Here is a 24,169-nt window from a genome sequence, read left to right on the forward strand (position 1 = left end):
CAATCCTGATCAGACATGATAAATGTCTACCTAATGTTATTTATTATTGTTTATTGTAATACTTTATGCCATATTGCTAGAAAAGTGATCAATAAAAACCTATGAATCAAAACAGAGAAATAATCAAATTAAAATATGTGATAATATAGATAGATGGTCTCAGGTTTAAATCTCAGCAGATTTCTAAATAAACCAAGCAAAACTGCAACTGTATATCTGTGGATATATCAGTAACCGAGGAGCATTTTATTTTGTGATTTTAGCATTTTATTTGTGACAACATATCACCCCACTCATATGTGATGTTGATGCCGTTGATTCATCTTCAGAACAGAGGGCTTCCAGACTAACTTGAATGGTAACGTAAAATATAAATAGCTAAATGACTTTCAATAATGATTTAAAAAAAAAAAACATAATTATACAATTAATAGTTAAAACCTGTCTCAGCTTTAAAAAAAAACCATTTGAAATATTCTGTGGTCAGTGGTATAATATAGCTTTATATATATATATATATATATGATCAGGCATAACATTATGACAGGTGAAGTGAATAACACTGATTATCTCTTCATCATGGCACCTGTTAGTGGGTGTGATATATTAGGCAGCAAGTGCACTTTTTGTCCTCAAAGTTAATGTGTTAGAAGCAGGAAAAATGGACAAGCGCAAGGGTTTGAGCGAGTTTGACAAGGGCCAAATTGTGATATCTAGACGACTGGGTCAGAGCATCTACAAAACTGCAACTCTTGTGGGGTGATCCAAGTCTGCAGTGGTCAGTATCTATCAAAAGTGGTCCAAGGAAGGAACAGTGGTGAACCGACGACAGGGTCATGGGCGGCCAAGTCTCATTGATGCAAGTGGGGAGCAAAGGCCGTGTAGTCCGATCAAACAGACAAGCTACTGTAGCTCAAATTGCACGAGTTTGAGGTAGGCCTCCAAATTCCCCAGATCTCAATCCTGATTCTGAACAAACAAGTCCGAATCCAAGGAGGCCCCACCTTGCAACTCACAGACCCCTGAAGGTGTGCTGTGGTATCTGGCACCAAGATGTTATCAGCAGATTCTTTTAGTGGAGTCCATGCCTTGATGGGTCAGGACTGTTTTGGCAGTAAAAGGGACCAACACAATATTAGCAAAGGTGGTTATAATGTTATGCCTGATCGGTGTGTGCCTGATCGAAACTACAGGAAACGTTTGACCTCTGTAATTGCAAACAAAGGCTACTGTACCAAATATTAACATTGATTTTCTCAGGTGTTCAAATACTTATTTGCAGCTGTATCATACAAATAAATAGTTAAAAAATCATACATTGTGATTTCTGGATTTTTTTTTTATAGATTATGTCTCTCACAGTGGACATGCACCTACGATGACAATTTCAGACCCCTCCATGATTTCTAAGTGGGAGAACTTGCAAAATAGCAGGGTGTTCAAATACTTATTTTCCTCACTGTATATATATATATATATATATATCTTCAGTCATGAAACTCTAGATAGGCTGTAGGCTGATAGATCTTTTACATGCAATGTGCTAGCAATCACATGGCACAAGCGGATTGGCCTCTGCTAATATTGCAGGCAATGAGATTGCTTGCTCAACATTTAAATAGTCTGGTTCAGTGTTCGCTGTTAAGCTGATCCTGCAGCGCATTACCAGAGTTCCTCTGAAACCCTCAACCTCCCCCAGCTCCACCTGTCTATCTGCTACAGGATTTATGTATGTCTGTTCATGCGGCAGAATATCTTACATGCTCACAGCAGCATTCTGTAGAGAAATTGGCGGTAGCATGTCCCCACTTGTTCTGTACCAGCGGGTGTAGCAGATCTATAATTATAGCGTGGGAAATCAATAAACCTAAAAACTTGCAATTACTTCTTTTTATTTTGGTGTTTTTAGTTAATGAAATATATGAAGATAGTTAAAATACATTCAAAAATCTTAATCTGTTTAATAATTACAAGAGCACTGTATTTACATAGACTTATTCTTATTTTTTCACAAATGCATTTCACAGAGTATCATACAAAACACATGTCATTAATATATCAGACAAAATTAAGTAGAAATAATATAAAGTGAACAGTGAATAATTCCTTGGGGTTGTACTCCAGACTTTATCGCCATGATGTCTCTCTTGATGACAGGACTGCAAGACACACACACAAAATGGAATGAGGTTCTGGGCTTCATGGAGAAGGATTGGAAATCATGTTTTTTTAAATACAAATGGGGGCGGTAATGCTTCATATCACAGATACAGGGAAGATATAAAGAAAGAAGGGTGTGGAAAATGTAAACAAAGGAAAAGAAAAACAGCAGCATAAAACCTCAAAATCAAAATGTTCCATTTACAGTCAGACAGTTCACAGCCTGGCCTTGAGTCTGTTGCAGCATCCACCAGAGGCATGACATGAAATTAATACCTACTTAATTTGTTTCTACATAAAACACTTGTGCCAGGCAGGAAACATGGAGCAGAGCACACTGGTAGCTCATGATTCATGTGAGCCTGCATGAGAGAACCCCAAGGCAGTGCAGGTTTCAGCAAAAACTGGGAAGGTGATCGTTTTTTTGCAGTAGTAGATTGACGCAGCAAGACAGAGGCTTGCTATCTGATTATAGGAAACCACAAGACAAAGTGAACATGCTGTTTTTGTGTTCTTGCTCAAAAAAATAACTAATTAATAAAACAAATATCTGTCTTTTTGGCTGTACACTTGAATTGTCTAATCAGAAAATTGCCCATTGACAATACAAAGCCACCAGAGAGGAAGAAGTGCATTCTGAGAAGCAGGAAGAGGTAGAGGTGGACAAGCAGAAGACTTAGGCCAGCAGAGGGCAGCGGTGTGCAAGCTGTGTTTCACACATACACACCCTCTGGATGAAGGCTGGAGACAAGCGGGTTCTGGAGGCTGCGTGGGTTCCCTAGGATTTGCTTGGCAGTGGTGCGAGGGTTAAACTCCAAGATGGAGGAATTTAAATCTGTCATAAACACAGCGTCAGTTATTTGGTTATGTATAGTTCTTCTAAAACCACCAGATAATATTTTGGAAGACATTCATAAAAACATATTAACCCCATTGTCGTAGAAAAGACCTGACTAGTGGTTGTCATTTTACACACCTTCATCACTTTGTCCATCAGGCTTGAGGAGAGCAAAATCGATCTCTTCGGTTTGCTGATTGGATTGTGCTGGAGTTACTCCTGTTTGCAGGATAAATTGCTGCAGGTTACACTGGCGTAGCTCCTTGTTCAGATCATCCATTTCCATGGTTTTAGTCTACAGAGGAACATAAGAGAAATTCAGTGTTGGGTTGAAGGAAGAAGTTGAAGCAGTGACTTTCAAACATCAATGATCCTTTATCACATAGTTCTCTTTTCTTGTAATCAAATGCCTACACATATTTAACCTCTACAATGAGGTCTAACTGCCAAGCGATGTGTCTCAAATATCATTCTTCATACCTTTCATACCTACAACGATCAGAAATAATTGTTAGATAAAGCCAGCACTGTGGTTTATGCTTAAAGGGTTAGTTCACCCAAAAATGAAAATTCTGTCATTAATTACTCACCCTCATGTCGTTCGACACCCGTAAGACCTCCGTTCATATTCGGAACACAAATGAAGATATTTTAGTTGAAAGCTGATGGCTGAGAAAGGCTTCAGATAGGCCTCCACTGGCATTCAGTACATTTACACTCTCAAGACCCATTAAAGGCACTTAAAACGTCATTACAAAGTCCATCTCACCACAGTGACTCCACAATAATTTTACGATGCGACGACAATAGTTTTTGTGCGCAAAAAAAAATCAAAATAACACCTTTATCCAACTTGTTATTGTCTTCCGTGTGTGCCTCCACGACGCATGCGCGAGAATATGACGCAGATCCGGCGTTCGGACACATGACCCAGAAGCGATTTGTTTACAAGCAGAGGGAAACGCGCGTGTCTAAGCTGTTGGATTCTACATTGATCGTGCTTTAGGTCTCGGCGTAGTGCTCAAAATGGGGCTTAAGTGTGCATTTCATGGATTCCCGAACGCTGGCGCTACGTCATATTCTCGCGCATGCGTCGTGGAGGCATACACGGAAGACAATAACAAGTTGGATAAAGGTGTTATTTTGATTTTTTTTTGCGCACAAAAACTATTGTTGTCGCATCGTAAAGTTATTGTAGAGCCACTGTGGTGAGATGGACTTTGTAACGACGTTTTAAGTGCCTTTTATGGGTCTTGGGAGTATAAATGTTGGAGGCCTATCTGAAGCCTTTCTCAGCCATCAGCTTTCAACTAAAATATCTTCATTTGTGTTCCGAATATGAACGGAGGTCTTACAGGTGTTGAATGACATGAGGGTGAGTAATTAATGACAGAATTTTCATTTTTGGGTGAACTAACCCTTTAATTTTATGTTTTTGCATGACAGCTAAGCATGTTTAGCCTGAAGATGCTGTCTTTGCACAGCTAGATGAGTTTTGTCTCCCCCCACAAACTCACTCTTCTTTTTTTGTTTCAACCATCAAAGGTGTGACTAGTATTGTTGGTAATATCAACAACCTGTAGGACGAATTAATATAGCACTGCCCTTGCAGATGGGAGTGAGACAACAAATGAAGTAGTGTGTATGGAGCCCTGAGGTTCAGTTAGTCATGATGAGTGCACACAACATGTCTTTGGGTGTCTGCATTTAAAGTACTGGTGTGAGGCAACAAATAGTACAAAGAGGTTTTATGTAAAGGATACTGTATAGTCAGCAAGTCATTACCATTAAATAAACCCCAACAGGATGATTAGGATCCCGAAATAGGTGAAGTGTTGAGTTGAAATTACTTTATAATCCTACCTGTATATGATCTTAAAAAGTTTCCACTAATATAAATTTACTAAATAATCAGGCTAGCAACAAGACTGACACAGCAACAATATTACAGTAATATTTACACTATGGTTCACTGAGGTCATTTTCACTACAATCAATAACCGAGATGAAAGATGCCGGAAGTTGCGTTTGCTTTGTAACAAGAGAGGCCGAGTTTGGTGTGATACGAGAGGCATGTCTCTTAGTCAGATTAGACGCCATATTGAATTTAACACGGATGAAAATGAGGCTGTGAGGGATAGACTTACAGTCTTTACAATGGCAAGCACCGTGTAAAGGTCCTAGTTCAAGTCATTTTGACTTTCAATAATGTTTTAAAGAGCTTTTGTCTGCTGAAAGTTTTGTTCGGAAAGATGTTTTGTCATCTGAACAATTGGTTTGTTTTTAAACAACAGTACAATTCACTGAGTGCACTGTACTTCTATCCTTCACAGCCTCATTCTCATTCCTGCCAAAACTCAAATATGGCACTCCCCTGATTAAGGTCTATACAGTGTTCCCATGATGTTGGAGGATATTACAGAATATCAGAACACCAAATGATAAAACAGACCTATTAGAATCAAGTATGCCAATATTCACATTCTGTCTGAGGTACTACATTTGATGAAAAAACAGTTACTTTGTGACCGTTAACGTATGTCCTATATAGAGTATATATATATAGTATATAGAGTATGTTCTATATAGAGTATAAATATGTGCAGTATGAATGAAATCTGGGCGTACTACATTTGCCATGTAGGCTTTGTCATGTGACCTACGGCATCAGTTGAATAGCTACACTCACATTCACAGCTCTTCACCCGTGGCTTCATGGGATAGTAAAGTGTCCGTCGAATGCATACTCCAGAATCTCTGCGGAAGTAGTAAGTCATCCGGGTAGATTTTAACTACTGTTTTTCAAATACTATAGTTGTGTTCCAAATGGTGCAATATACACTATACACTATGTACTGAACCATCTAGTGTATGCATTTTATAAGGTTATTTTGGCATCCAGAAACAGAATCTGATAGCCCCTCCCCCTTCGCAATGTAATTAAAGCTGCGATAAAAATGTCCAACATTCTACACTTCGTTTTTACGGGTAAATCTGTGAATCATCTGAGTATTTGAGGTGCACTTTTACTTTTTGGTATTTTCAGTCTAATTGCACTATTTATACTACAAAAGTAGGGAATTATGCATATTTGGATGCAGCATATAACTCTGGGTGGGCAAGTACTAGAGCCTCCAAATAATGCCAGTGAGCCCATGCAATATTGTCTCATAATATGAGAGGATACATTGATTGGATTATGCATTTTTAAGTGTTTTATACTTGGGGGGAAAAAAAACGGGTATTAGAAACGTAACCTCTAATGGAACAGATAATATGACAAGTGCGTAGCATTATGAGTAATAAAAAACAGAAATGCACACCTGCAGTTGTTCATCTGCCAGCCTTAACACCTTTTCTGTTTCTTCAATTGATGCCTGCAGTTCAGCCCCCTGACGCTGATGGTTGTCCAGTTGTTCTTTCGCTATAAGTACAGATTCTTCAACACTGGGTCTGGCTTGAAGCATACCATTTCTCTTGGTTTCAATAAGCAGCTGAATATCTCCCTCTAGCAGCTTAGATTGACTGTCTGTGTCATGCAGCCTTTGACTGTGTTTGTCTAGGGATAAATGGAGTTCATTTTTTTTCCGTAGAATGTCCTTTTCTCTTTGAACTTCAGACTGAAATTCTTTTTCCCAGTATTGCGCATGAGCCAGCTCAGTTTCGTTCCGCCTAAAAAACTGCTGTAGGTGGTCCATTTCCTCGAGGAGATCAGGGGAAAGAGTTGGAGGAGGAGACTGATCCAAAACAGACATCTCCCTCTCTAAAGCCTCCAGCTGTCCATGCAGAGACTGTAGCTGCCCCTGTTGTCGTAGAATCTGCTGATAAAGTGTGTCTTTGGATGGACCAGCTTGGGCAAGAGACGAGGGTGGAGATGGGGACACCCCTCGTGCTTGGGAGTCTCTGGGTGGTTTTTCAACCTGTTTTACATGAGTTCGGGGTGACGTGGAGGGCCCAAGATTGAAAGTAAGAGCTTTTTTTGGCTCTTTGTGTTTGAGGGGCACCGGATCTGGGAGTCTGGGTAATTGCGGGGCTCGACTTTGGTCTGAGGCTTCACTGCTTGTGGGGCCGGTGCGCCGTAGGATGAATTGCACTTCATTGCCCAACTGACCCAGTTTACCCAGGGACTCCAATGGCCGTTCATTGGCCACAAGCTGCCGTTCTTTATCCCGTAGTTTCTGGATGAGAACATACCGACCAGTTTGCCCTAGAGAGCACATTAGGAGCAAATGTTAAAATGTATATGCATTAGCTTAATGAGAAATAAACAGAGAAAGAGAGATACTTAAAGGGTTAGTTCACCCGAAAATGAAAATTCTGTCATTAATTACTTTACCTCATCTCGTTCGACACCCGTAAGACCTTCGTTCATCTTCGGAAAGCAAATGAAGATATTTTAGTTGAAATCCGATGGCTCAGAAAGGCCTCCATTGGCACAATGCACTGTACACTCTCAAGACCCATAAAAGGTACTAAAGACATTGTTACAAAGTCCATCTCACTACAGTGGTTCTACAATAACTTTATAAAGCGACGAGAATAGTTATTGTGCGCAAAAAAAATGAAATAACGACTTATATAGTGATGACCGATTTCAAAACACTGCATCATGAAGCTTCGAAGCGTTATGAATCAGTGAGTCGATTCAGAGGTTTGGATCGCCAAAGTCACGTGATTTCAGCAGTTTGGCGGTTTGACACGCGATCCGAATCATGATTCGACTCGCTGATTCATAACACTTCGAAGCTTCATGATGCAGTGTTTTGAAATCGGTCATCACTATATAAGTAGTTATTTAGGTTTTTTTGCGCACAAAAACTATTCTCGTCGCTTCATAAAGTTATTGTAGAACCACTGTAATGAGATGGACTTTGTAACGACGTCTTTAGTACCTTTTATGGGTCTTGAGAGTGTAAAGTGTATTGTGCCAATAGAGGACTTTCTGAGCCATCGGATTTCAACTAAAAGATCTTAATTTGTGTTCCGAAGATGAACGGAGGTCTTACGGGTGTTGAACAACATGAGGGTAAGTAATTAATGACAGAATTTTCATTTTTGGGTGAACTAACCCATTAATAACTTACCTATAGCCTGGGCAAGAGCAATGACTACATCCTGACAAGATGTATCTTCTGAAAGGCCACAAACGACACGTGGAATGCCATCCACCCACACCTTCAGCTCCATGACTGTGAGAAAGTCAATGAGGAGCGTCTCTACATCACAGTGATCTGCTGAACAGATTGTGAAGAACAATTACTTACAATACAGAGAATAACTGCACTTAATAAACAACAAAAGGGTACAGAACATCCCTTTAGAAACAACCAAAGGCATAAATCATTTATTGTTTGTAAAGTTTAAAAATTACAAAAGAAAAATAGATTTTTATGTTAAGACGGTGATGTAAATACACATATGAACTGTCAGACACTGATTTCTGTTGTTAAAATGCATAAGAACTGATTATCACACTGTGTGCTATGATCAAGGGACAATGTAAGTAGGGAAACAGGTTTGGATGTGAACTGTCCTTTATAGTCTTTATATCAGGAGTCAGCATTACCTTTTAAGTGATATGGATGAGATTTGTTAAAGGGATAGTACTCTATGAATGAGCGTTGTGTCAACGTTTTGGTTGAATGGACTTTTACATTACTTTCATTAAAAATGTATTTAATTGTGTTATTTCATTTGTATTTTGAAGATGAACAGGGGTCTTATTTGTTTGGAATTACATGGGTGAGTAAATGATGACAGAATATTCATTTTTGGGTGAACTAACCATTAAGTTAGATATTAGATTCAACAAAAATGATCCATTGTTTTTTAAACGAAGTGGCCCAGGTCACACTTCAAACTAGGAGCTTTCCTGATTCTGTTCCCTTCTCTGTCCTTTAGAAAGGAAAACTCTCATTTCAGTTCAATGTAATAGATCAAACTAACTCACCAAAAACTATGATGAGATATAATCCGAACAATAATACACTCAGAAGTTTTTAGTATTCGATGAGGAATGCTGCTTTACAAGTGAGATAATGGCAAAGTGTGCCATGGATTAAACCAATGAATGTCCAAATGTATTATAAACATTGTTACTGTTAGATAATGTTTTTATCAAAGAGATGTGTTAAAATGAAAATTCATATGTCATGTAGCTGTAATAACATGGTTCAAAAGTGGTACCAAAGACCTTATTCAGAGCAGCACCGTCCATGACAGGTATGAAAGCAAGGATTTTTACTGTGGGATAGACTTACCGTGTTTTCAATGGCATCAGCTGTAAAAAGCTGCTAAATAACTTATAATTTTCATAATTCTAAGAGTTTAAATAAGATTTTTTTGTCAACTGATATTTCTTGGAAAGATAAAATATATTTTTGCAGTGTTTCGTCAGCAAAACAATCCAAAAACACATTAAATAATAGTGCAACCCACTGAAGACGTGTCTATCCCTCACAGCCTCGCTTTCATTCCTGTTAAAAATAAAAAAAATGGCGCTGCTGTAATTAAATAAGGTCTATGAACACCTTTTCAACCTGACACCACATGCATGGTAAAGTGAGTAACGTGATGTGTAGCCAAGTACGGTGTCCCATACTCTGAGTTTGTGCTCTGCATTTCACCATCCAAGTGCACACACACAGCAGTTAGTATTGAACACACACGCCGTGAACACCCGGGGGGTTAGGTGTCTTGCTCAAGGGCAATGAGGGTGGAACAGAGTGCTATTCATTCACTCTCCCCACCTACATTTCCTGCCGGTACTGAGACTTGAACCCGTGACCTTCGGGTAACAAGTCCGACTTGCCCCACAACTGCCCGCACAAAAATGTCCATCTAGACTGTAAATGAACCAGGTGTATTTTTCAGAGAGCATCTCTCAAAACAACTGCTTCGTCATGTCACCAATGCAAGACAATAATCCCCTTCAACCAGCATATTAATGAGAAGTCATTGCAAAAAACCACATACATTAAACATTTTTTAAGAGTGAAATGCAACAGATCAAAGTGCTTCAAGGATACCCTAGAGCATGATCTGAAAATCACAAACCCTATTTTGAAACATTGCATTTGCTTCTGCCAAATGAACAGGTTGACACTGGATCTCTAAAAAGCGGTCTGTCCTTATGTTTTTTTTTTATCTGCTCTGTGAGGTGAGTTAGTGAGTTAGTGTCTCATGTCCTCAACCTGCATAATGCTTGACTCCTGAGGCAATCATTAACCAACCTTCACATTCCTGTAAACCTTGAAACTGTGCTCACATGCTCAAAGAATGTGTGTACTGTACTCAGTCACAACACTTCTGCCTCTCACACTAGATCATTCATTTGACAAAATGGCAATAACCAATACAGATACAGGATAAAGTTTAATACAAATAGCGTCTGTCTTTAAGTCTCTCCAAAGAACATGGCTCAGGTTTTGTGGCTTTTATTTGATAATGCTATATTGTAACAGCGACGTCGTGTCTTTGGCTTCATTAAGTCACGCCTCTGTATGTTGTAATCATTGACTCATTTTAGCAAAATGACCTTGACAGATTTAGCCTTAATTAAACGTTAAGCTAAAATGTTGGAACATTTCACGTATTTATAAGAGTCATAGCTGCTTTTACACATTGAATTCGGTAAAATTATGAAAATAGTCTGATTTATTTTAACCCTCTGGTGCTCTTCGGTCATTTGTGACCAGAACGTTTTCTGTTTTAAAATTTTAAAAATCACAGCTTCATCGGAATGATATGAAACTTAGTGACTTTTCTAGCATTAGGTATGTAAACACACAAAAAAATGTAGGTCATGATCCGAGCATGCTAAGTGGTCGTAAAAAAAATAGTGACGTTCATTGTCTTCGGTCATAAATGACCCACCATAAGAAATGAATGGGAAATCGGCAAAAATACAAAAATTCACAGAATATTTGTGTGTACAATCAACAGATCAGCCACAATGCTGAAAAAAGTACACAGCAGTAAAGGGGTGACACTCAAAAACATCAAGAGTGTGATATTGACACATCCACTCACACACACATGCACACACGCACACTTAAACACACACACACACACACACACACACACACACACACACACACACACACACACACACACACACACACACACACACACACACACACACACACACACACACACACACACACACACACACACACACACACACACACACACACACCTATGAACCACTGAACCTATGAACCACATTTAGAATTTTTAAAAATCACAGCTTCTTCAGAATTATATGAAACATGGCATTAGGACTGTGAACACACAGAAAAATTGAGGGCATGATTCGAGCATGCTAAGTGGTCGTAAAAAAAAAATACTCCCACTTGTGCTCTTCGGTCAAAAATGACCACCAAAGGAAATGAATGGGAAATCTGCAAAAACATTTCACTGGAACAACAATTCACTGGATTTTTGTGTTTACAATCTACAAATCGGCCACAATGCTGAAAAAAGTCATCAAGAGTGTGACATTGACACATCCACTCAAACACTGTATACATTATTATTATTATTATTATTATTATTATTATTATCATGATGCATAAACTAACACTTTAAATCACTATTTCTAAGAAAAAAAATATTTAAACCTTTATAAAAAAATAGTCTTTGAGATTTTCTAAATATATATTCAAAACCATCTAAAAAAAATCATTAAATGTGCTCAAAAGAGACCTAGTGAATTCACAAGCCTCTCCATTGAGACCTCTAGTGGTTACACACATGGTTGCATGTTTTCTTAAATAATTCCAAAAGAGGGCGCTAATCTGCCTTGAAAAAAATTATTTGGAAGGCCTAGACTTTATTTTAACCTGAAATACTGTTTTTTTAAAAAGTGTAAAAAAAATTAAGAAAATATTTTATTTTCAAAGGCAAAAATAGACAATAATTATTGCATACATATTAATAAGTACCATCAAATCATCTCAAAATAAAAAAGAAAATAGAAAAAATATTATTGAAGAAAAATAAATTGCATTGGTTTTACTGGGCTGGAGGAAGTTTAATTTTTAGGTGTCCGGTCACTTATGACCGGGAAGACAACCAATGCAACCCCTAAACGAAGAGCACCAGAGGGTTAATAAATGTATTGGACCATATCTGTGGTTCACACAAGTCTTTTTTTAGGATGTCAATCATTAAAAAATGACTTAAAGCTCAGTTTTCAATGCGATGTTGCTCAACAGTAACTATGCAACCAACAAACTCTCATGGTAATTCGGAACTATTTTATTTTTTGGCAATTTGGTGGCTAATTTGTACAATCTCATTTATGTTTTTGTACAATTTGCTTACAGTCACCATGAAATCAAAACTGACAGTTCAAAATCAAGTCCTGTCCTACATTTTTGTTCTTGTTCCAGAAGCCGTTCCACTCGGATATGCATCACAATAGGGAAGAAAAGACTATCACAGCTTCCCCACTGATGGTTAGGTTCATCTTGTAAAATTGTTGCGTTTTTTCATGAGATCAGGTTGTGTGCAACCGCAGAGTCGCAGTGCAGACGAATGAAAAAGAAGGCAGGGCCTCGAGACCCTCTTGAGGCTTTTGTGCGAGATGCTGAAAAAGCAGCAAGAGCAAGATGCTCTGCAAACCATCCATCTAGAGCATGTTTAAATTTATAAAGAAGTGCAGTGGAACTCGAAGCACATTCTGAACCAGCCTTTAATACTGTAAACAGCACAGAGCAATCACAACTTCTCCTGCAGAACTTTATGATGGCCTAAAGCTGTATGTGTGAAATCCCTTGTAGTATGTGTCATTGTGAAAAAACATTCGATTTTCATAAAGGAGGTGTTCATTTCTACTCGTGACAGCTATATCATTACAATACAATGAAAAAGCTAGATGGTGCAATAAACACAATGCATTAATGCAACAGTTGCCAATAGTTCTGTTTTTATTACTGCAAAGGACAAAGGTCATCTGATTCATCAAGCATATTATCATCCTTGTGGTAAATGCAGTTCTTATTTAGCATGACTAGTTTTTCACTAGTTCACATTTACATATAATCAGATTTGGCGTGCTGTCAGAGCAGAGGAGAGGCCTCGGAATTTAGCCTGAACCCAGAGTTATCCCCCGTATCCCTGGATGGGATAGGAATAATCGAGAGTGAGAAGTTGGGGTGGAGGAGGTACGCTGGAAAACTGTCGTGGAACCGAGGTAAGTCGCCTCTACATATATGCCTCCTCTCGTGCTGATTGGTTAGATTATCTGAACATGCTCCTCCCAAACTTTGTTAATAAAACATTAAAAAACACAACGGTTTAAAAATTCACAATTGAGGTATGATCATGTGTAATTTGTTGTACTTGTAAAGCAAAAACTGGAAATCTCGGTTATACTATTTTAAGTTGATGTGATGACACCGTACTTACTCAAATGAGTAATATTTATTAACTACTTACTATAGAGTTACGTTTAGGGTTTGGTTTAAGGTTAGTTACTTGTAATTATGCATAATTTAGTGTTATTACCATGTAATTACAACATCACTACTACATCACCTTAAAATAAAGTGTTACTGAAATCTCTATGTTACATATCTTGTTTTACTCATAAATCCAAAACAGCTATTCTAAAAATGTAAGACTACAAAACAAAAAGCTCTGTAAAGGTACAAAGTGGAACATGTTCTGTTAAGTTGCAAATGGTGTCAGTGGCTGAGCCCCTCACACAATGCATTAAAGGATTAGTTCACTTCAAAATGAACATTTTTGCTTGGGGCGGTACTTCCGGCTACGTCTAGTGTGACGTTTTTTGCCGTGATTGTCTAATCACTGGCGAGCCGCAGAGCAGCGCAAGATGAGCAATTTAGGTTAAAAAGTATATACATTTGTATTTTTTCTTGAAAATGACGATCGTTTCGCTATTCCTTGTCTAGGATCGTGCAGAGCCTCTAAAGCCCTTCGAAGCCCTTTGAAACTGCATTGATTTGGAGCGTCAACATTTTGGTTGTCATGGAAGTCTATGGTGTGGAGAAAAATATATTTCATATATTTCCTATATATATATTTTCGACTGACGAAAGAAAGACATGAACATCTTGGATGAGATGGGGGTGAGTAAAAGATCAGGACATTTTCATTTTGAAATCCTTTAAAAAGCTCAAGACCTCTAATTCACTTTAAAGAAGAATAAGAAATACACGTTTAAACCTATTAAACAAACTTCAAAATCAGCAAACTTTGTGAACTTTGTCTGTAGCAGATCTGATGATGTGTGTGTAATCCCACACTATCACCTCTGTCAGCAGATCCTGGTCTCTGTTATACTCCCAGTGTCTTTTAAACTACACAAATCTGCCATGAAGTGTGGAGACCCATGAAATCTGCCTACTTTTTGCCTAGACATCCCATTCCTGAAATTAAGACCATAAACCCTAAACCAGTATCATGAACAGGAACATCAAAGATTCCGTAGTTCTGACTCTACGGACTCAGTAATGTATTATTATGTGAAGAACTACGAATCTAGTAATGAACCGGCATCAAGGGACTTACACTTTATATCATATAACAAATTAAGACAAGAAGGTAGTTAGTTAAATTACTAACATCAATTTCTTCTATGGGTAAGTTTGAACTGTCAGTTGTTTGAATATGGTGTTTTTGAAGTTCAAATATGCTTGGGAAAACCATCCCTTTTCTCATGTTTCCCTGTCAACATGAGCTTTGAAGAGTACCCAGGAGGGCACATGCTACCAGAAACATATGGCAAACTAGAAATACAGGTTTCATGCTCTTTCTTCCGTCTGATGATGACAGATAATCCATTGTGGTCATAAGACCTCTACATGTCTTGACAGCTGAATGACCTATAGGGAACTCTCTTTTTTGACCTGAAATGTCATTTGATAGTTCACCAACACTAAAATAGAGACTGTACGTTGATGGCTTTCTCACTCAGTGAACAATGAGAACCAAGAAAAATGTTTTAACTGTCTGAATTCCACTTGTTATGTGAACCAGTCAGAATCAGGCTTAGGGATGTGTCTCACAGGCGTTAGGTTTCTTGTGTTAAAGGGGTGAAACTGGCCTTCTGACGTAGATCAGCATATCTAAACCATCCCCATTGTGTGCAGAAGGAGTGTGCTCCCTCCCTCTCATGTGAGTTCATTGACGACTGCGAGTAAATAGTATCTCCAAACAAAGTACGATACCTGTTGGTATGCAGCATTTCAGGTGCATCAACCTCACTTTTCCTGCTAAAGAATTCCAGGCCAAGTTTATGTAGAAAAGTAACACGAGTATTCTTAGAACCCTCTAGTTAAAAAAGGAAACGGTAGTAAGAGGTTAAAGTAAACTTCTGTGTGATAAGTGCATTATCAATTCTAATTCAGAGTCACAGTCTCATCGCTAATGCTCAAGTACCTCTTCACTGCCACCAAACCAAAAGTGTGTTCCTTTTAGCATTATCATTAAAATACTTTTTTTTTTTTTTTTTTTTTAAGCATTGTGATTAGTCAATAGGCTGTTTTTATTGTAAGGCGTTTTTGTTTTATAGGTTAAACATAGTAAAAAATCTAGATCTTTCTAAGTACCAATTAAATCTGCATACCCCCCTGGACTATGCAAATCCCTGCTGGAAATCTCTTATTTACTGGCATTTCCCCACAAAAAATAACCACAAACTCATTTTAGGTTGGGAGTGGTCCTCTCTTTCAAACCATCCTCAGAGTGAGACAACCTCTCCACTAAATTTACGACATGATTCGTAGCCTTGAGCTGCAGGAACATAAATCAGACTGCTCTTTCTTTTATCACACGTTGATTTCGTCACTAATGCTTCTAAAACACATGTCAAAATACACAAACTGCATCAATTAGAATACACTATTCTCACATCCACCATTTTCAAAGTGTGCAGAGAGCAGTAGACGCGACTTTGTAGTTTGTTTTGCATATCCAAATATATGACATCATTTTGTCAGGTGATTGGAATGCAGCAGAATTTAAATGGACATTTATGTAATCAGATATATTTCCTTGAATTATTCGAGGAAAGAATGTGGAGAAGAATCTACTCATGTAGATGGTGAATGATGTAATTAAGTTAATAAATTCGTCAAATCATCAAGGTTTGTTGGGCACATGAAATGAGCATATTGCAAAGGTAAATGAAAAAGTAAAGGTAAAGTATCAAAAAAGACAAAATGATTATTTTTAATCTAGATGGCTGATTACCAGCTTTGCAAATGTATTTCATTCATTCATTTATTTATGAAACTAAACTTCAAATATTTTTAAAAAATTCATAGAAAAAGATACATTATGGCTATGTTTTGTAATTTTCCAGTCTCTCGCACTTTGATGTTACATTTTCAAGGAAAAGTAAAAAAAAACAAAAACAAAACACTTAATCGAAGAAATATCATCGGACACAGCACTATGCCCAGATGGTTAAACAAACAGACCCTTATCAAATCACAAATACAAACTCTACAGAGTTAAATCCGGGTAGTAATTTACTCAGGCATTATTCAAGTCTACAATTACACAAGTGACAGAATGAGTCAAAGGAACTGAGCACAGCAGTTTTCACTGAGAAAAGCACAACTCATATTGGACAATCCTCACAGTCCAACAGTCAATGTGCTGCATTAGCCATGGACAATACACAGTTAACCCATTCTGAGTAATTACCTTCAGGCATGTTTTCCCTTTTCATTAATAAAAACAGGTTTTTTTACAAAACCTGGTAACCTCATTGAGTTTAACAGGTAACAGACTGCTTCCAAACAGTAAAGGTTAACTCATTCTCTGTACGAGGTTTCTGTCAATTATTTTCATTTCCTTGTTACTGATTAAAATCAATGACATAATCCAAAACAAACATTTTCAGCTACTTATTCCTTGTTTGAGCCACTTTCCTTTCCAGACAGGATGGAAACACCTGTGTAAATTTTGGCACATTTTATTGTTAAGTCTGTAGACTAACTAGACAAACCTGCTGGTCAGAAGCAAAGCTATATTTACCTTAGAGTTGAAAGCTTGCTTCTGTGTGTCCCCCTTCCTGGTTACCATGATGAATAAATTTCAAAAAGTACCGTCCTAAAGCGCGTCTAATGTAAAATCACAGAGTTAACCTGTAACGGAGATGTTGGTGTCCAACAGGTTGTTGTTTTTCCTGTATCTATAGGAGCAGGATTAATGGCGCACTACTCGTTTCGTCTCTTGAAAATGACTCGCTCTTTCCGCTCTCTCCAAAGCTGACACATACCACAGCCTTCCCATGCTCCTCCCCCTCCACAGGTAACACCAGCAAAAGTGCTCTCATTATATCTCTCTCTCTCTCACTCTCTCTCTCTCTCTCTGCCCTGTTTCTCATTCTCTCTGAAAGTATTGTGTCAAGATCTTAGCACGGTTAGTAAAACTGGCAGCGTACACTTAGTATTACTTTATTTTTATTTTTGTATTTATGTGACATAATTGTGGTCATTGTGTTCCTGTATAAATTAAACAATTTAGCTTCCTCTATAAACTGAATAGCTTCCTCCTTATAACTTACAGATGATACCTGCCTGTAAGAAAATGTAAATGTACAATAGGATGTGGGCAGTTACCAGGCCATTGCTATGAGGTATATACGTTGTTTTGAGTTTTTTTGTGCATTGTAATTTTTGTAATTTGTGCAATTCCTAAAATGTGAATGTTATAAGTGGTTAGTAGGGTGTTCTGGTTTGTATCTTAAGCTGAATGTTTTCCCAACTTTTCATTTTAATACTGGGGATCATTAATCTGCAAGCTGTAACAAATATCAGTAAAAGGACAAAAAATGTATGTTCACATTTCCCTTTGGGGGGGGGGGGGGGGGGGGGGGGACAGTGGTGATGCTTTCCCATGCAAAGATTGTTGCCATCATTTTAAGGTGTTGTGCCATTTCCAGTGTCTTTCTATGTGGTTGCTAAGGTCTTGTAAGTGTTTTGTAACACGTTGCTGCAAGGTTGATAAGGTGTTTTGGGTGGTTGCTAGGCAATTGCTTACCAGCCCAAGTAAAAAAAAAAACACACATTGCATCTTTTTTTGATAATCTGTAAGTCTCTCTACTTTTATTTTCTGCTAGGAGAAAAATGTACACAACTGATCAAAAGTTTGTGGTCTGTAATGTTTTTGAAAGAAGTCTCTTTTGCTTACCAAGTCTGAATTGTTTTTTTTGGTTTCATTTTGATCAAAACATTAATATTGTGAAATATTATTACATTTTAATATTATATATTATTATTATACATTTCTTATTATTATCAATGTTGAAAACAGCTGTGCTGCTTAATATTTTTGTGGAAACCGTTTTGCATCCTTACTGAATAAAAGTATTAAAGTGCTATAAAAATGTTTTAAACACTTGTTGTGCTACATGACCATTAAAGGGATAGTTCACCCAAAAATTGAAATTCTGTCATTAATTACTCACCCTCATGTCGTCTCAAACCCATAAGACAAGCATTCATCTTCAGAACACAAATGAAGACGTGCATCAGACTTAGTGGTAAATTCTGTTTTTTCTGCGCAAACAAAGCAAAAGCACTCGCATTGCATCATATTATTGTTAAACTAGGAGTCACATGGATTACTTGTATGATGTCTTTACTACGATGCCCAAGAGAGCTCAAAGAGCCGCAACTGAAGAAAACACATCAGCAAATTAAGAAAACCTCTTTATCAATCTTCCTCTCCATCAACAACAGATGTGCTGTAAATACTCACAATGCAACCAAATAAACAAACGTATTGCAAATAACACAAAGCTCAACACGCTGTAATTGAAGAAAACATGCAAATAGAAAAAACACCAAAATTAATAAGTTTGACAACACAAGTGCTGAACCAAATATAAAACACACTGCAAATATTCACAAAAAGTGAAAAACCTGGCTGTGACATGCTTGCTTATTATTCAATATCTACTCATCAGTGATGTTTTTGAGATGCTGAGAGATGAGTGTTTTGTATATTTTAACATCCTGATCGTATGTGTGTTGTGAGTATTTGCAGCGCACTTCTGTATTTGGTTGCATTGTGAGTATTTGCAGTGCATTTCTGTATTTGGTGGGGTTGTGAGTATTTGCAGAGCGTTTCTGTATTTGGTGGGGTTGTGAGTATTTGCAGAGCGTTTCTTATTTGGTTGCATTGTGAGTATTTGCAGAGTGATTCTGTATTTGGTGGGGTTGTGAGTATTTGCTGTGCGTTTCTTATTTGGTTGCATTGTGAGTATTTGCAGAGCGTTTCTGTATTTGGTTGCATTGTGAGTATTTGCAGAGCGTTTCTGTTTTTGGTTGCATTGTGAGTATTTGCAGAGCGTTTCTGTATTTGGTGGGGTTGTGAGTATTTGCAGTGTGTTTCTGTATTTGGTTGCGTTGTGAGTATTTGCAGTGCCTTTCTTATTTGGTTGCGTTGTGAGTATTTGCAGAGCGTTTCTGTTTTTGGTTGCATTGTGAGTATTTGCAGAGCGTTTCTGTTTTTGGTTGCATTGTGAGTATTTGCAGAGCGTTTCTGTATTTGGTGGGGTTGTGAGTATTTGCAGAGCGTTTCTGTATTTGGTGGGGTTGTGAGTATTTGCAGTGTGTTTCTGTATTTGGTTGCGTTGTGAGTATTTGCAGTGCCTTTCTTATTTGGTTGCGTTGTGAGTATTTGCAGAGCGTTTCTGTATTTGGTTGCGTTGTGAGTATTTGCAGAGCGTTTCTGTTTTTGGTTGCATTGTGAGTATTTGCAGAGCGTTTCTGTATTTGGTGGGGTTGTGAGTATTTGCAGTGTGTTTCTGTATTTGGTTGCATTGTGAGTATTTGCAGAGCGTTTCTGTATTTGGTGGGGTTGTGAGTATTTGCAGTGTGTTTCTGTATTTGGTTGCGTTGTGAGTATTTGCAGTGCCTTTCTTATTTGGTTGCGTTGTGAGTATTTGCAGAGCGTTTCTGTTTTTGGTTGCATTGTGAGTATTTGCAGAGCGTTTCTGTATTTGGTGGGGTTGTGAGTATTTGCAGAGCGTTTCTGTTTTTGGTTGCATTGTGAGTATTTGCAGAGCGTTTCTGTATTTGGTTGCATTGTGAGTATTTGCAGAGTGATTCTGTATTTGGTGGGGTTGTGAGTATTTGCTGTGCGTTTCTTATTTGGTTGCATTGTGAGTATTTGCAGAGCGTTTCTGTATTTGGTTGCATTGTGAGTATTTGCAGAGCGTTTCTGTTTTTGGTTGCATTGTGAGTATTTGCAGAGCGTTTCTGTATTTGGTGGGGTTGTGAGTATTTGCAGTGTGTTTCTGTATTTGGTTGCGTTGTGAGTATTTGCAGTGCCTTTCTTATTTGGTTGCGTTGTGAGTATTTGCAGAGCGTTTCTGTTTTTGGTTGCATTGTGAGTATTTGCAGAGCGTTTCTGTTTTTGGTTGCATTGTGAGTATTTGCAGAGCGTTTCTGTATTTGGTGGGGTTGTGAGTATTTGCAGAGCGTTTCTGTATTTGGTGGGGTTGTGAGTATTTGCAGTGTGTTTCTGTATTTGGTTGCGTTGTGAGTATTTGCAGTGCCTTTCTTATTTGGTTGCGTTGTGAGTATTTGCAGAGCGTTTCTGTATTTGGTTGCGTTGTGAGTATTTGCAGAGCGTTTCTGTTTTTGGTTGCATTGTGAGTATTTGCAGAGCGTTTCTGTATTTGGTGGGGTTGTGAGTATTTGCAGAGCGTTTCTGTATTTGGTGGGGTTGTGAGTATTTGCAGTGTGTTTCTGTATTTGGTTGCGTTTTGAGTATTTGCAGTGCCTTTCTTATTTGGTTGCGTTGTGAGTATTTGCAGAGCGTTTCTGTTTTTGGTTGCATTGTGAGTATTTGCAGAGCGTTTCTGTATTTGGTGGGGTTGTGAGTATTTGCAGTGTGTTTCTGTATTTGGTTGCTTTGTGAGTATTTGCAGTGCCTTTCTTATTTGGTTGCGTTGTGAGTATTTGCAGTGCGTTTCTGTATTTGGTTGCTTTGTGAGTATTTGCAGTGTGTTTCTGTATTTGGTTGCATTGTGAGTATTTGCAGAGCGTTTCTGTATTTGGTGGGGTTGTGAGTATTTGCAGTGTGTTTCTGTATTTGGTTGCGTTGTGAGTATTTGCAGTGCCTTTCTTATTTGGTTGCGTTGTGAGTATTTGCAGAGCGTTTCTGTTTTTGGTTGCATTGTGAGTATTTGCAGAGCGTTTCTGTATTTGGTGGGGTTGTGAGTATTTGCAGAGCGTTTCTGTTTTTGGTTGCATTGTGAGTATTTGCAGAGCGTTTCTGTATTTGGTGGGGTTGTGAGTATTTGCAGTGTGTTTCTGTATTTGGTTGCGTTGTGAGTATTTGCAGTGCCTTTCTTATTTAGTTGCGTTGTGAGTATTTGCAGAGCGTTTCTGTATTTGGTTGCATTGTGAGTATTTGCAGAGCGTTTCTGTTTTTGGTTGCATTGTGAGTATTTGCAGAGCGTTTCTGTATTTGGTGGGGTTGTGAGTATTTGCAGTGTGTTTCTGTATTTGGTTGCGTTGTGAGTATTTGCAGTGCCTTTCTTATTTGGTTGCGTTGTGAGTATTTGCAGTGCGTTTCTGTATTTGGTTGCTTTGTGAGTATTTGCAGTGTGTTTCTGTATTTGGTTGCATTGTGAGTATTTGCAGAGCGTTTCTGTATTTGGTGGGGTTGTGAGTATTTGCAGTGCCTTTCTTATTTGGTTGCATTGTGAGTATTTGGAGTGGGTTTCTGTATTTGGTTGCGTTGTGAGTATTTGCAGTGCATTTCTGTATTTCATTGCATTGTAAGTATTTGCAGTGCATTTCTTTATTTCATTGCGTTGTGAGTATTTGCAGAGCATTTCTGTATTTGGTTGCGTTGTGAGTATTTGCAGAGCGTTTCTCTTTTCCATTGCCTTGTGAGTATTTGCAGTGTGTATCTTATTTCATTGCGTTGTGAGTATTTGCAGTGTGTTTCTTATTTGGTTGCATTGTGAGTTGTTGCAGAGTGTTTCTGTATTTGGTTGTATTGTGAGTATTTGCAGTGCGTTTCTGTAATTGGTTGCGTTGTGAACTAAACCTTTCAAATGTCACATTAACACATGAAATGCATCTACCCTCAACATAAAACGTGAAACTCCCTAGACAAAGCAGGTAAACACACTGAATAGCATAGTTAAAGGGTTAGTTCACCCAAAAATGAAAATTCTGTCATTAATTACTCACCCTCATGTCGTTGGACACCCGTAAGACCTCCGTTCATATTCGGAACACAAATGAAGATATTTTAGTTGAAAGCTGATGGCTGAGAAAGGCTTCACACAGGCCTCCATTGGCATTCAGTACATTGACACTTCCAAGATCCATGAAAGGCACTTAAAACGTCGTTACAAAGTCTATCTCACCACAGTGGCTCTACAATAATCATACAATGCGACGACAATAGTTTTTGTGCGCAAAAAAAAATCAAAATAACACCTTTATCCAACTTGTTTTTGTCTTCCGTGTGTGCCTCCACGACGCATGCGCGAGAATATGACGTAGCGCCGGTGTTCGGAAATCGAGGAAATACACACTTAAGCTCCATTTTGAGCACTACGCCGAGACCTAAAGCACGTTCAATGTAAAATCCAACAGCTTAGACACGCGCGTCTTCCTCTGCTCGTAAACAAATCGCTTCTGGGTCATATGTCCGAACGCCGGATCTGCGTCATATTCTCGCGCATGCGTCGTGGAGGCGCACACGGAAGTCGAGAACAAGTTGGATAAAGGTGTTATTTTGATTTTTTTTTGCGCACAAAAACTATTGTCGTCGCATTGTATGATTATTGTAGAGCCACTGTGGTGAGATAGACTTTGTAACGACGTTTTAAGTGCCTTTCATGGATCTTGGAAGTGTCAATGTACTGAATGCCAATGGAGGCCTGTGTGAAGCCTTTCTCAGCCATCAGCTTTCAACTAAAATATCTTCATTTGTGTTCCGAATATGAACGGAGGTCTTACGGGTGTCCAACGACATGAGGGTGAGTAATTAATGACAGAATTTTCATTTTTGGGTGAACTAACCCTTTAACATACTAAAACAATCAATACAATGATATCCTGCATGGGCTCTTGGGATAATATGTATACATAACACAACATTTCTTACAGAAATCATTTACATACAAATGATTACTGCCACACAAGCAAACTTTCAAGTGTTTTTTAAATTTTAAAGAAATTATGCCAACTTGTTGCATCTCTAGAGGTGATGTTCAAGAAGGCCTGCAGAGATACATTTGCCTGTTTTATGCTTTCACTATCAACATGGCCACCTTGATGTCTCTATGTTTGCTCTGAATTTACATGACAGAGAGGGGAAGAGGATCACATCACTCATGAGGCTGCAGCCACCATTATCTACAATGGAACATCTTGCACTTGTTAGACATGGCACAAATAAAGTCTGAAAGTGATAAACGCCGTAACGAAACAAATGAAGACTAATAGCTCAAAAGCACAATGCATTTAACGTTAACAATCCAAACCTCTCAATAGATAGCCTAAAGAATTGTGGCACCTCAGTCACCATTATTCAAGTAAACTATTTCATTCTTACTTTGTTGGCATACTTTGGTTGCTGATCAACAACAATCAAAGAAAGAAACCCACCTGATGCAACATGTAAAATAATTAGGCTAATAAAATGTCATGCATTATCTTTCAGGACCCCTCATCGTGTGTGATCTGTCTGCAGCTTTCATTACAAAAAAATATACTTCTATTGTTAAACAGCACATTACATGGTACATCTCATCTATCGACTTACCTCTTATAAACTCTTGAGATACACAGGAGAACAACAAGCAGAAGGTAAAAAAGGATCTGTGTGACTTTGTCAAGGCCTCGCCAGACAAGTGAAGTGGGACTGCGGCTCTTGGTTGCCTTGACGACGGATGCTTTTTCAAGCAAATCAGCCAATGAAATGCGAACTGGTCGTCATACAAAAGGCCATGTGACTCTCTGGCTGCCTTTCAGCAGGAGGAGACAAGAAACACAAGGATTAATGACGTGTGAATGACAGCAGTGGGATTTTTCTTTATACTCTTTTAACTCTGTTTTTATGACGAACGCGATCCCATAACTAAAGTAGATGTCTGAAATATATTTGAGGTTAAATAGGGACTGAAAGTGTGTGCCTTGAGGCTACGGAGATCAA

General features: G+C 38.3%; 1 protein-coding gene across 2 annotated transcripts; it reads right to left on the bottom strand.

The window, feature by feature from the left end:
• Window positions 1–1,872: 1,872 nt before the first annotated feature.
• On the bottom strand, window positions 1,873–17,285 carry rassf7b (Ras association domain family member 7b). Of its 2 annotated transcripts, none has more exons than XM_079842811.1 (6): window positions 17,012–17,285; window positions 8,083–8,229; window positions 6,322–7,205; window positions 3,137–3,293; window positions 2,888–2,995; window positions 1,873–2,159 (listed from the first exon to the last, which is right to left on the bottom strand). In XM_079842811.1, exons 2-6 carry the CDS (start codon window positions 8,183–8,185, stop codon window positions 2,128–2,130), a joined length of 1,284 nt encoding a protein of 427 aa, XP_079698937.1. In that variant the 5' UTR covers window positions 8,186–8,229; window positions 17,012–17,285; the 3' UTR covers window positions 1,873–2,127. The 2 variants fall into 2 exon arrangements, with proteins under 2 accessions (XP_079698937.1, XP_079698938.1); XM_079842812.1 differs by having other exon boundaries at window positions 1,877–2,159; window positions 8,083–8,232; window positions 17,012–17,283.
• Window positions 17,286–24,169: the final 6,884 nt, after the last annotated feature.

This window comes from Gobio gobio, assembly GCF_949357685.1.
Source record: "Gobio gobio genome assembly, chromosome: 2".
Taxonomy (NCBI): domain Eukaryota; kingdom Metazoa; phylum Chordata; class Actinopteri; order Cypriniformes; family Gobionidae; genus Gobio; species Gobio gobio.

What these genes read in the sequence shown, in the direction of transcription:
- rassf7b (XM_079842811.1), bottom strand. Translation starts at nt 8,185, where the DNA reads ATGGAGCTGAAGGTGTGGGTGGATGGCATTCCACGTGTCGTTTGTGGC. An exon ending in TGATGGACAAAGTGATGAAG is followed by an intron (nt 2,996 to 3,136) that starts GTGTGTAAAATG and finishes TGTTTATGACAG; the next exon opens with ATTTAAATTCCTCCATCTTG. An exon ending in CTCCAGCCTTCATCCAGAGG is followed by an intron (nt 2,160 to 2,887) that starts GTGTGTATGTGT and finishes TGTGTCTTGCAG; the next exon opens with TCCTGTCATCAAGAGAGACA.